Source organism: Rhinatrema bivittatum, chromosome 9, assembly GCF_901001135.1.
Source record: "Rhinatrema bivittatum chromosome 9, aRhiBiv1.1, whole genome shotgun sequence".
In the NCBI taxonomy this organism is placed as follows: Eukaryota; Metazoa; Chordata; class Amphibia; order Gymnophiona; family Rhinatrematidae; genus Rhinatrema; species Rhinatrema bivittatum.
In genome coordinates, this window is record NC_042623.1 from 184,055,591 (window position 1) to 184,069,196 (window position 13,606).

At 42.7% G+C, this 13,606-nt stretch overlaps 1 protein-coding gene across 4 annotated transcripts in view; it reads left to right on the forward strand.

Annotated features, from left to right (window-relative positions):
- The window catches only part of DIS3L2 (DIS3 like 3'-5' exoribonuclease 2), a 432,959-nt gene that overhangs the window by 196,197 nt on the left and 223,156 nt on the right, over positions 1-13,606 (forward strand). For all 4 annotated transcript variants that reach the window (XM_029615480.1, XM_029615481.1, XM_029615482.1 and 1 more), the window contains one exon: positions 3,855-4,028. In XM_029615480.1, coding sequence (XP_029471340.1) covers positions 3,855-4,028 — 174 coding nt within the window. The remainder of the gene's footprint in view (positions 1-3,854; positions 4,029-13,606) is intronic.

The following is a 13,606-nucleotide window of genomic DNA, read 5'->3' on the forward strand; positions in this document are numbered from 1 at the left end:
TGTTTAGCTGTGGAAATGTCTTTACTATTACTAACTGAAGGACTAACATTTTGGGCTTTATTAATAACTTTAATGAATGAACTGGAAGGGTGTTCACATGCCATATTCACGGTTTTATTAATTTCAATGAACTAAATCAGCAAATGAATAGTAATTTTGAATAAAAAATTGCAGAAAGATGGTGTGTATTAAACCACAAACAATAGTAAGTCAATCTGGTCAGCAGTTTGTTAGATTTAATTTAAAGATCAATGAGTGAACTAACCGGGCAGTTCAGGTTCTTGGACATACCGACAGGCTTGCTGACACCTTTAAATAAAATCTAACATGAACTGCTGGCAGATTGACTTACTATTGTTTGTGGTTTTTCCCCCATTTTTGTTGTTTGCTATCTCATTTGAGTTACCTTTGGCTCTCTGTGGGAACTTTGATGTGTTTAACTTTGAACCATACAGAGGCTGTGTCAGCTTCAGTTTGTGTAGAGATTCACTGAAATATACAATTTTTGCACACAGCTATGTTTATAAATATGTGTCGTCTTGAGCAATATAGATCTAACAACCAACTGAAGTCTCAGCGCTGAAGCAGTAAGAATACTAATCCGAGAGGAAACGAAACAGTACGATAAACTGCCATTTTCCACCTTTGCCTCTGTGTTCAGCCTGCAGTTCTTTGGCTCATCAGGCACGTGAATGGAGCAGAGAAGTCGTCAGTATGGGTCATGCAATTTCATATTAAATTTTGTGTTAATTAAAATACATTTTTCTAATCACAATAAAACTGCTGAACTAATGACCCTGGTGACGTTGCCTGCTCGAGCTAAGCCCATCTGTGATTATTTTTGGGCTGGTGTGTGCGTATTAAATTCCACTTCATGGTTCAATGATTGTATGACTAACAATTGAAATGAAGTAAGAGGAGTCCTGATTAGGAGAATTCTTTATAAGGCTGCTACCTTCCCGTCCTCAAATGATGCAGTTCAGGGAAAGATGGAGGTGCGGTGGGGAGTGACAGAAACATTCTGATATGTATCCGGCTTCTGGAAAGCACAGCAAGGTTGTATTTTCAATAAAAAGAGAAAGTGAGAGGGTCATGATATGAAGTTGGAGAGAGCGAGAAGAGGCTCAGAGGGGAAGAGCAATACCAGCAGAGGTGGTGATAAGCAAAACCGAATGCAAGCGTGCATGACACAGGCATAGGAGGCAGTGGAAAATCAGTTTGTTTTTTTTATACTTGATTTACCTCCTATATAAACAGTTTAAGTGGTTTACGTAAATAAATTCCAAATTATATAAAAACCATGGTGGCTGAAGAAGTGCAGAGGAATAGGGAGGTGTGGGCAAGAAAGAGTGATAACCAGAGCAAGAGTGAGCAAGCTTCTATGGCTGACAACTGGCTGGTCCCTTTAGCTAGACTAGTGAAGACAGATGGACTATAACTGGTTCCTGTTTACCACTATACACTGTGCCTCAAAGGTTTTGTCGCAAGTCTCTGAATTTAATAACACAACCCAGGATACTGTCCCTAGCCTCTGGATTTCATTACACAGTGAAGGTTTCTGTGCCCGGTATTTGGATTTAATAACAGTCTGGGGTATTGTCCTCATCCTCGGGATTTAATTAGATTATAAGAGCACAGCATTGTGCATGACTGTTTAGGAAGTATGAGATAGCTAATCCAGTCCTCTGGCTTGCAATGCTATGTCTAGTGCTTTATAGTAATGAGTCCCTGCATAAAAGTACAGATGCATTCAGAATTAAATTGCTTCATGCTTCATAGTCACTCTGGTGTTCTGATATGTTGGGTTTTTTTTGTTTGTTATAATTTCCTTGTCTAGCTGAGGGCATTTGGCTCATGTGAGTTGGGAATGGTGAGTGGTAGTTGCAGTACAGTGCATGGTCACATTGAGTAGAGACAACTGCAGCTTCTTGTGCATGCTCTAATTAAGGGTCCCCCAAACTATGGAGTAAGGACTGGACACGGCCCTTGGCTGAATTTCATCCATCCCCTGGCAGCAGCAACAGCAGAAGGAGTGTTTGATCCGGCCCGCAGCAGCAACCATAGGTGTTTGATCTGGCCTGCTGTGGCAGCAGCAGACGGGCGTTCAGACGCTACCACCAGCTCAGATATTTGAAGTTGGAAGTGCAATAGACAGCACGTCAGAGCAGCATGGGTGGGCCCCACCAGTGCAAGGCCAGCACTCATTGGCTGTGTTGTGCATTGCTGGTGTTAGTGCTGCTTGTGCAGGTGGAGCCGAAGAAGGGCGAGGAGAGGTTGCAGCACAGCTATGAGGAGTTTTTGGCAACCATAGAGGGCGGTGCAGGTCATGGGGAGGAAGGCAGTAAGTTCTTTGGAGCATGGTTGCTTCAGAGCTTTCGGAGGGGACCATGGACAATAGTCCCTTAATTGTGCCGTATTGATGGAAATGTGGGATCTTCCAAGTACTTCAGTTCCAAACAAATGTTAGGTGCAAAATATTCTAGTTAAGGGAGTTTCTGTTGATGGTGGGGATCAGATTGTAGCCTCCTGATTTAGCGACCTGATATTAGACTGATGAAGGTCTGCACTAGGAGGACAGAGCCTGTCATTCACAATTTTTTTTTTTTTTGTTTTGCAACTTAGCGACAACCAAACTCATTATATAGAAAAAAGTATAAATGTCTTGAAAGTTTGCAGTTGGCCAACATATGAGAACTTAAGCCTACCATTTCCACAGTGATACCATTCTTTCAAACACAGCTGACTGGCTAAATGCAGAAAAAGGTATTACTGTACAGGATAGGGGTAGGAGCAGCCAACGTCCCAAGCTCTAGAGATGGAAGACAATGGGATTAGGGAGCTGTGAAAACTGAAAGGGAACTGAGCAATATCAAACAAGGAAATTTCAAGAAACAATACCAGTGAGGCAATTCTAGCTTGAAGCCTGATCCTGAGCACGTACAAGTAAAGGAGAGGTGTGTGGGAGGAAAGAAGCAATGCACAGTTCCTGCATGAAGCGAAGTGTTTGGGAAGTACTTGGATAGCCTTGGGTGACTCTTGCCAGGGCATGTGGGATATTGAGTTCATCTGGCGCAATGCCAAGGACAGGTGACTGGCTAGTCTCACACAGCCATGAGTAATACTCTTCTCAAGCCAAGGTGCCATTTGGTAACTGCTTGGCACTAATTAAAGAATTAGTGGTTCATTGCAATAATGACTGCTGGAAATGTTTTTAGACGCTTAAGGTCAAGACCCCGGTAGGCAAGCAGATAAAATTCACTCGAGGACTTCCAGAAAGTCCAGTGCTGACTGGTGTAAATCAGGCCTTAATGATCAAAGCAGACACCATCTAGGGGACCACTTTCGTGATCCTTGTCTGAAGTGATTTCCTGAGGGACAGATATTCATGTCACTGGCGTAGACTGAAATTTGTCTTTGGTTGTCAAATCACAGAAGACTGGAGGTTGGTGTAGACCCTGAACTTCTCATTCACTTTTAGAGAAAATCCTTAAATATATGACTTCTCCTCTGTATCTTAATCTGGTGTGATGCCTTTCAGTTGCATTAAATGTACCAGAACATTAAGAAAACCCCCACAGATTAATCATGTAAAAATGAGATGTTCATATTTAGGTGGGCTAATGTTTTGGTGTATGTTCTTTGCACCGTTGAATCTGGACTTTACCTCATTTTGCACTTGGTCGTGATATGTACCCACGTGGATAAGTATACCAGTACCTGCTTTCACCAGCCGCCCAGCTGGAGATGAGGAGTGTTATATACAGCTGTGGGAAGGAGGAGTGGCTCAGATAGGGTTTCAAATCAGTTTGATCGTTATTCTTTTCTTAAATCTTTTCTGTATTTTACTTTTACAGGCATTTGGCCAAAAGCCTTGGCCAGGCTGGTGAGATTGAACCAGAAACGGAGGGTATTCTCACAGAATACGGAGTAGATTTTTCAGACTTTTCTGAAGCAGCTCTTCAGTGTCTCCCCCAGTCTCTGCCGTGGACTATCCCACCAGAGGAGATTCAGAAGAGACGGGATCTAAGGTAAACTCGAAGCCCCTTGAATGGGTCTGCTCCTCTTTTCCTAGTCCCAGGTGTTGGTGTCTGCATTGGTCCTGTTAGACTGTACGGAGAGTGATAAGTGGTAGGTTCATCGCATCACTTTCTTACGTAAAAGTTTCAGAACCCCTTGGTTTACATTGCTTTTGCACATCTTCCATACTGGATGCACTTAATCAGAAAAAGCCAAAATGGCCATCCAGCCCATTTATTATAATTATTTATTTACTTATTTCTTACGCAAAGTCCTAAGTGGCATACGATAAAACAAACACAGTATTATACATGATAAAACATACAAAGTAATATCAGAAGTACTACAGCTAGGAGAATCTGGTCCAGACAGACTTCAAGATATGTAAATAGATCTTAGGTCTGCAAGAATTAAAATCCGAGATAGAACATTGTATGTTTTGTATTTGTATTTTATTAAAATTTCTTAATTGCTCATGCACAGGCCCTGAGCGATTTACAAAATAAAATGTACATAATAATTGCAGTTGCATACAGCACAAAATGATAGACAAAATACAAAACAAACAATAACCAGAATCGATCTTGGAAGCTGAAATCTTAAAATTCAAAGCATGACTTTACGCAAAAGCTAGACTTATCAGGAATGATTTTAGTGTTGTTTTAAATGTCTCTGCACACTCCATTAGTCTCAACGCTGTGGGCATAGTGTTCCATATAGCAAGCGCACCCACTAAAAAAGCACGGTCTCTTGTTGCAGATAGTCTGGCTGCTCGTACTATAGGCACCTCGAGGATTCCCCTTTCTTGAGATCTTAAGTTCCTAGTAGGCTTGTATATCCGTAACAGGACATGAGAGGAAATGCTGAGAAGCTTGTGAGTTAGGAACAGTATCTTAGACTGTACTCTACAGTGGACAGGTAACCATTGAAGATGACAAAGGGTTGATGTAATGTGGCCAGTGCACTTTTTACCACTAATCAACCAAGCTGTTGAAATAAGAAGTAATTGAAGAGGCTTTAATACAGAGTCCAGGAGCCCAAGATAAAGATGGCATTGCAGTAGTCCAAGACAGGCAACACTGATGCTTGAACCCCTAATCTGAAATCATTTGCTTCTAGTAAATTCTCTAAACCATAAAGAACTCTGAGCTTGAAAAATCCACTTTTGACCATGGTCTTTATATGATGCTTAAAAACAGCTTGGAATCAATCCATACACCAAGACTTTTAGCATGTGGAAAAACTGGAAATTTGAGGTTATCCAGCACTACGAAGGAATGAGCAATAAAACTATTAGAGCATTGAATAACCATGAAACTCACTTTTAGCTGTATTAAGGGATAGTTTGTTGTGTTGCAGCCACTGCTTAATAGCTGACAAACAAATACCAATTGAACTCACTGTATCAGACCAAGTGGAACTCATTTTGATGAAGAATTGAATATCATCAGTGAAGATTCTGTATCCTTCACAAAGACTAAGATGTTGCAAACTGGTGCCAAATAGATGTTAAATAGTAATGATGATAGTGCTGAACCCTGAGGAACACCTGTAGAGCTAGCGTACTACACAGAGCTCTGACTCCCCCACCCTGACTTGTGAAAATCGATTAGAGAAATCGGACGTAAACCAAGCCAGTACTTGGCCAGAGATGTCACATTCTTTTCATCGATACGGAAGAATCTCGTGGTCAACTGTGTCAAAAGCAGATGAAATATCCAACATAACAAATTGAAGAAAATTCTTTCATTCAGAGCATAGTTAAGGTCTGGAATTCATTGTCAGTGGATGTGGTTACAGCAGTTGGAGTAACTGGGTTTAAAAAAAGATTTGGATACGTTGCTAGAGAAAAAAATCCATACATTGCTATTAATTAATAAGCAATAGTAGCTTGTGATTAATTTAATGTTTGGGTACTTGGCAGATATGTGTGACTTGGATTGGCCACTGTTGGAGACAGGATATTGGACTTGATGGACCCTTGGTCTGACCCAGTATGACATATTTATGTTCTTATGTTCTCCTCCTGTGCTCACCGGCCTTAGAAAGTTTGTTGGCTTTAGCTTAAGTCACTTCTGTTTTGTGAACTCATGCAGTATTCCCGTTTGGCATGAAAAAAATATAATGGTTTAACAAACCCCGGAACAGCTCAGAATTCTCTCATCCCTGGCCTAAACCTCTTAGGGGAAGATGTGCAAACGGCCCGCTAGCTGCAAACCAGACTGCCAGTGTTGTTCCCCTTTGAAAGTTAGCAGCCATAATGCACGTTAATGGTGACACTGCACTTTGTATGGGCGATCAAACAGGGATAAAATAGCAAGTGCACAGTTGCAATGAAATGGACCCCCTAACCTGAACACACTTTTCTCCTGAGGCTAAAATTGCGCAGTGTTGCTAGCAGACAGAGGAGGGCATTTTCAGATCGTATTTACCCAGGTAAATGGCTTTAAAATTCTACTATTTATGTTTGATCTGATGTGAAAATGTCTTCTGTTAAAGTTAATTTGTCAGAAAATTAGCAGAAATATATTCTGTCTTCTATGGCAGCAGCTGGGTTTTTGCATTTGCACTTCATGAAATTAAAGAAATGTCCTGTGCAATCCATTTTAGGTTTCTTATACTTCGATATGACAAAAGCTGATAGACTTGGGATATAATTTTTGATATGTTGTTACCCATAAAAAGTAATTTCTTAGTGTCCAGTCAAATGAAGCCAGAACCAAGTGTGTTATGCACCTCTACCAGCAGATGGAGACAGAGCAAGCTGACGTCACAGTATATATATACTCCTGCAGTGACATCAGCCTGCTATTCCCTATCTCCAGCAGATAGTAGGTGTGCAACTCCCTACTGGGGATTGCTTCCTTTTGTAAAACTTTCCACAGTTGCTTTTGAAGAGAATTCTGGCAGGCTGTCGTCACTGCAGGGGTATATATACTGTGACGTCAGTTTGCTCTGTCTCCACCTGCTGGTAGAGGTGCACAACCCACTTGTTCATCTGACTGTCCTAAAGAAAAGGAAATGTTCAGGTGGGTAGTAATTTCTCATTAATGGGGATTTACATAGCACTGTTTAGCCATGTTTAATTTTGCAGTACTTAATCCGCTACCTCTATCAGATTTCCCTGCTTCCCCTCTCAGTCCCCACTCCCCCACCAGCACGCCTGGGTAATACAGAGAATCCTTTCCTGACCATGAGGCCTGGAGGGAAGACTCTTTTTTTTGAGACTGTCCCAGCGCAGCCTTGCTATATGTGGCAGGGGTTGCAACAGGTAGTGGTAGCCACCTTCCTTTTCTTCCTCATGGCTGAATGCACTGCCCCTACCTCAGCCAGCTGGAATCACAGGGGCCAGTCCTTGACCACCAGCTTTTGGTGCCTCATCTGCATGGAAAATGCTATTGTAGGACAGCAAACAAAGCACAGCGGGGAGATTAGGTGTCTTGCCCAAAGTCATACAGAGAGTTCCTGGGCCGTAAGGGCAGGATTTATTTTCTGGATTTCTCTCACCACTTGACTACAACCCTTGAGTTATGCAACGAGAGCCGTATGATGGGTAGTTTTCCGCCAACATGTGACAAGCAGCGGGCTTCTCTTTTTGTCCCCCGTATTGGAGGTATGAGTCATTGCATCTGGGGATCCCGTCCTCAGAAGTAATGGGAAACGGATGTTTTCATTGTGTTTGATGAATGTCTCTGTGTTTGCTGTGTATATCGGTAGCAGTGGCTGCAATTGTCCTGAAGGTCTATTTTTAGCTGCGTGTAATCAATAAATCAGTGCTGCGTCCTTCACCTGTACAGACTTTTCTGAGCTTTATTTACCAGTGGTTAGGTTGGCAACAACCTGGTTGAAGGTGCCAATGGGGAAGTGAAAGTTCTTTTGTTAAGAGGAGATCTTATAGTTTGGTGCGTGACTTCTAGGTCATGTTTGCTTTGTGCACGAACCAAATAGTGATTTTTCTGTACTAAACTGAGCCAGTCTGGCCTGCATGCTCTAGAGTAGCTGAGAAGCAATTATTTAGTTTTCTGCTTGGAAGTATTTTACACTTTACATGAGCTGCATGCAAAGACTTCAATCGGAGTACATTTTAATTACAGGTTAAGTAATTGCTGTTTACAGGTAAACAGCTGAGTTTACCTGTTCACAAGGCCTCTTTTGACAATTTTTTTGCCAGTTGTGATGTGTGCTGAGATTGCAACTATGTTCTACGGTGAGAAAAAAACCGTAGAGTGTGATTGATAATCTTACTGATAATACCTGTTGCAAAGCCATGATTGATATTTGCTGGGTGCTGGGTATTATATTACTCTGAGCTGACTTTTTCATTGCATAAAATTATTTTTGATCATGTGCCCATAGATTTAAAAATGTTTTAACGTGATGAGGTCCTCCCTCTCGACTGTGTCCAGCCCTTCCTAGTGTCCTGCGTTAGGAGGAATTTCATGGCAGTTAGAGGTGCTGAAGCACCCGCCGCCCACTCCCTCCAGTGGAAGACCTTTGCCCTTATCTGGATAAGGAAGCAGTAACAAGGGAGGCTCAGAATAGTTGTAAACTACATGAGCTCATCTCTTTCGATGACTGTAAGCAACAGAGACAACGTTTGCTCGCTAGTGCTAGAAACCCCATTGGGCCTGCCCCACAAGTTGGCAACCTTAAGAAGTCCTTGTACCTTTGTGTCCTGTTTTATTTGTTATGGTCCCTTGTGTGTGGTGTTGGTGTCCTTCCCCCTCCCCTACATACAGTGGCCCGATCCGACTTTCTTAGCATTTATCTGAAGCTTTTCTGTTAAGCAGTGCATTATATGTTGTATGGTTTCTCCCCCTATTAGTGTAGCTGTATATGATTTAAATACCAATACTCTTTCCTTTTTTTTTTTTTTTTTTTTTTAACAGCATGTTTATTGAATGAGCTCCAGGTAATAACATTACAAAGTAAAACATCAACATGAAAAGTATAGCGTACAAGCCATGGAATAAGATCTAGCATTGCCACAGAACTCGTATTTTCTCGAGCTCCACCAGACACATACCACATACCAATCATTCAACCATACAACCACACATACAAACCTGGGCACCCATCGTGCCTGTAAGAAGATCAGCAAATGATCCAGCTCTGTGAAAGTTTTTCTAAAACTGGAAATCACCTTGTTGTGCTAAGAAAGTCTTATGATTAGCTATTTCCTTCTACCTCAGCAGTCCCAGGAAGGCATAATATAGCATTGCACTCTTCCAGTGATGAAAAGTAAGCAGCTCATCAGATTTCAATACAACAAAACTAGTTTGTTTTTTTTGCCAGTATGAGAAAAACACTCAAAAATTTGTCCCCCAATTAGTAAAATTTGATTCTCACCAAACAAATGTAAATATATTAACTTTCCAATTCAGTTAAAGAACAACCCAGAAAACCCTCCAAGTAAATGAAACTTTGCCTCCAAAAATTTGGCAGTAAACATGTGACATAAGGTTCCACTCGGATATTTACATTTTAAACAATGTTAAGAATCCCAAAACGTCATTTTAACACCCAACACCTGAGTAATATTAGCCCTATGGATTATTTTAAACTGAGTTTCTCTCAAATTGGTGGGTAATAAATAATTGTAAATAGGTGAAAATGCTTCCAGTGTCATATGAGAGTCAGTGCTCCACAGTGTAGCCAAAGTTTGTAAATGAGTGTTCACAAAATATTTTTTTAATGAAGCCACCCATATACCAATCTCATTGAATTTAGGAATAATGTCAATAAAAGTGTCATCATCTTTCATAAAAGTAAAACTGTTAAGATCACTACTACCCACTTTCAAACAATAGTGACGCACCTATAAATAGGTGAAAAAATGATTTGCCAGAACAGACCACTGATTTTTTACTTGTTGAAATGAGTACAGGCAACCCATCTCTGACTATATTAATTGTCCCAAATAGTACAGACCCTTTTGCTCCCAAATCCAAATAAAGGAATTACCAGGGCCCTAAGCAAAGTCGGTATTACCTCAGAAAAAAAGAAATGGAGAAACACTGCACTTGCCAGCTCCCCTTTCCCTCTACCATTTCCAGGTCTTTTGCATAGCTGTTAACCAAAACTAGAGCACCCCAAATAAGCTATTTTACCCCCAGATAAATGAAGCAAATTAATAGGCCTGTAAGGCTTCGTCCATTCCAATATCAGTCCTTTTATATCAAATTTTTTATACAACGTTACCCAATCTTGAACAAAACTTAACAGGCCACACTGTCTATGTGGAGATCAGGTAGATTAAGAACCCCCCCCCCCTCATTTTCTTTTCATTCTTCAAAACTTCAAACCCCAGATGTGCTCTCCTAGTACGCCAAATAAAAGCAAAAATCTTAGCGCGAAAAGTCTGGATATCAGATTGTTTTAACTACATAGGTGGTATCTGTAGACTGTAAAGCAGTTTAGGTAGTACCACCATCTTAACCACTGCACACCTTCCCATCACTTTGAATGGAATTGATATCCACCTGACCAGCAAAGACTTTATCTTATTCAAAATAGATGAAGAAATTGAGTATATATCCTGGATCCTGCACATCGGTTTAATACCGAAATAGCAAAGCAATGGAAATGGGCCATTCCATTTATTCCTCAAAGTAGGGTCCAAAGGAAGTGCTTTAGATTTGATGTAATTCATTTTTAATCCAGAGAAAGATCCAAAAAGCTGAAAGACGTTAAGAATTCTCCAAGGACAAGCAGGGTGTAAGTCCTCCCACATGGGTGCTATCATCGGATGGATCTCGGCATGGAAAACTTTTGTCAAAGTTTCTAGCATGCCCAGTATGCTGCTAACCATGCTTCCACGTGGGGGTCCCTCTTCAGTCTCTTCCTTTCCACAAAGTTGCTTCCTCACGGTTTGTGAGCTCGTGCTTTTTCACGTTTTCTCAATTTTTTGCTTCCCCCATTGCATAGGCTCTCTCCAATTTTTCATTGGTTCCTTTCTCTGTGTCTTGGTAAGTTTCGTGCTGCTTCACGGTCGATTGCCAACAATTCCATCTCCCAGTGGCTGCCAGCCATTGACCGAGCGCTGCATACGTTTTATGATGGCATCGACCGGCTTCCGCCAGTGCCCTCAGTTCCCCCGGACTATGTCCATTGCAGTCCCCCAAGAGGTCCATGTCCTTTGCCTGGGGGAGTCCCATAATGTCCGTGGTTGTGGCGTTTATGCAGAGATGATCCCAAAGGGTCATCGAGCATATCTCGATAAGATAGAGAAATTATTCGGATCCAAAGGACCGGATTCCTCGTTGGCATCAGGAACCTCTACCCCTCTCAGTAAGGAAGTTCAAATTTCTACTCCGTCGGGGTTGCCACCACAATTGCTTCCAGGACCCGATTTGGGAGCAGGAGACCAACCATGGTCTCTGTCATCCCATTCCCGTCGGGTTCATCTCAGTCTCCATCGGTCCCAGGAAGAGACCATGGTGACTACTGAGAGCAGTCGAAGAAACATAGTCACCAAAGCAGGACCACAGACAGGCATTGACATCAGTACCTCCTCCAAAGCAGTCCCTGGTGGAGGAAACTGTTCCCTCCGGTCCCGTTGAAGCCTCTTGGCAGTCTCCACCAACACCATTGGAGGAATTGGTGCCCCCTGGTGTCCTGATTCCACTCCCTCCACATACAGTCTTGTCATTGGCTGCTTTTGAGGATGATTTAGACTAGAGAGATGCATGCGGTTGGCAGTCGGCTAGGCCCTGCAGGGCTTCAAGCCTCCAGTTTCACCGGGACCGCCACCACCACAAGAGCCTACTCATCTGGCGCTTGTACCCTTACTGGAGCAGCTCGATATGCTGCTCGATTTCTTACCGACACAGCCAGATCCGTTGCCCCAAGCTCCTTCGCAGTCAAAGGGAGCATCGCTACCACACCCACCGGCTCCTATACCAGTGAGCGACTCCTTTGAGGAGGAAGGGCCATCGAATTTGATGGTGGCTTAGAGACATACAGTGCTTTTTCACCTTCCAGCTCTCCCAGGGCCATCGGGATCAGATCCACCGGTGCCATCGGTGCCACCAATGCCAGCGGATCTGTCGCCGCTCCTGCAACCCCAAGGCCCATTAGGGCCTCCAGTGCCTTTCTCAGTGCCCTCGAGGCCTGCACCCCAGATGCAGTTGGGTCGCCCATCCCTCGCAACCCCAGGGGATCACAGTGAGGGAGAGGCCCCTTATGACTCCATATCCTCCACTGAGGAATCTGAGGATCTTCCCTCTGAGCCTTCTCCTCTGGAGGAATAGTGAAAATCTCCCCCGGAGGATCTCTCCTTCGCAGGGTTTCTGAAGGCCATGGCAGAATCGGTTCCTTTCCAACTTTTAACTGAATAGGAATCTAGGCACAAAATGCTCAGGATTCTGCAATTTCTGGATGCTCTGAGAGAGGTCTTGGCAATACCGGTCAATGACATTTTCAAAGACTTGATAGCCTGCCTTTGGGAGCACCCCATATAGGAACCTCCTGTGAACCATAAGACGAACGCTGTTTGCCTGGTCCAACCTACCACCAGGTTTGAGAGATGTCATAAGAACATAAGAAAATGCCATACTGGGTCAGACCAAGGGTCCATCAAGCCCAGCATCCTGTTTCCAACAGTGGCCAATCCAGGCCGTAAGAACCTGGCAAGTACCCAAAAACTAAGTCTATTCCATGTAACCATTGCTAATGGCAGTGGCTATTCTCTAAGTGAACTTGATAGCAGGTAATGGACTTCTCCTCCAAGAATTTATCCAATCCTTTTTTAAACACAGCTATACTAACTGCACTAACTACATCCTCTGGCAACAAATTCCAGAGTTTAATTGTGCGTTGAGTAAAAAAGAACTTTCTCCGATTAGTTTTAAATGTGCCCCATGCTAACTTCATGGAGTGCTCCCTAGTCTTTCTACTATCCGAAAGAGTAAATAACCGATTCACATCTACCCGTTCTAGACCTCTCATGTCAGATCCCCTATCAATCGGTGGTAGTAGAATCTGCTCTGAAGAAGGCAAAGAGGATCCGCAGCTATGCCTTGGCCCCCCCCCCCACCCCCACCCCGGGGCGAGAGCATAGGGCCCTTGATGCCCTGGGTCGCCGTATTTTTCAGTGTGCAATGTTGACGGCCCGCATTGCTTGTTACCACCTATACATGGGTCAGTACTCCAGAAATCTGTGGAAGCAGGCCCAGGAGTTTAGTGAATGCCTGCCACTACAATTCCAGCCAATAAAGCTTTCAATAAATTAAAAGATGAATATTGTCCTTTGATGAAACCTTTTTGATCCAGAGCAATTGTGGTTTAAATTACTAATGGATGTCAAAATCTTAATATCCTGATTAAGGAGTGATATGGATCTATATAATTTAGGTAGAAAGGTGTTCTTACCAGGCTTAGGAATTTAAACTATTGTGGCTAGATTGGGCCCCACATCAAACAAATCATTTATCTGCGCAGCATGAAATGTCCTTCAGAGGGACAAAGTCAGAGTTGCCCAAAATTTTATAAAACTCATATCCACATCTGTCAGGTCCAAGGACTTTGGCAAGTTTTAATTGGACAATGACATTTCATATCTCAGATTCATGTATTGGAGCTTCTAGGT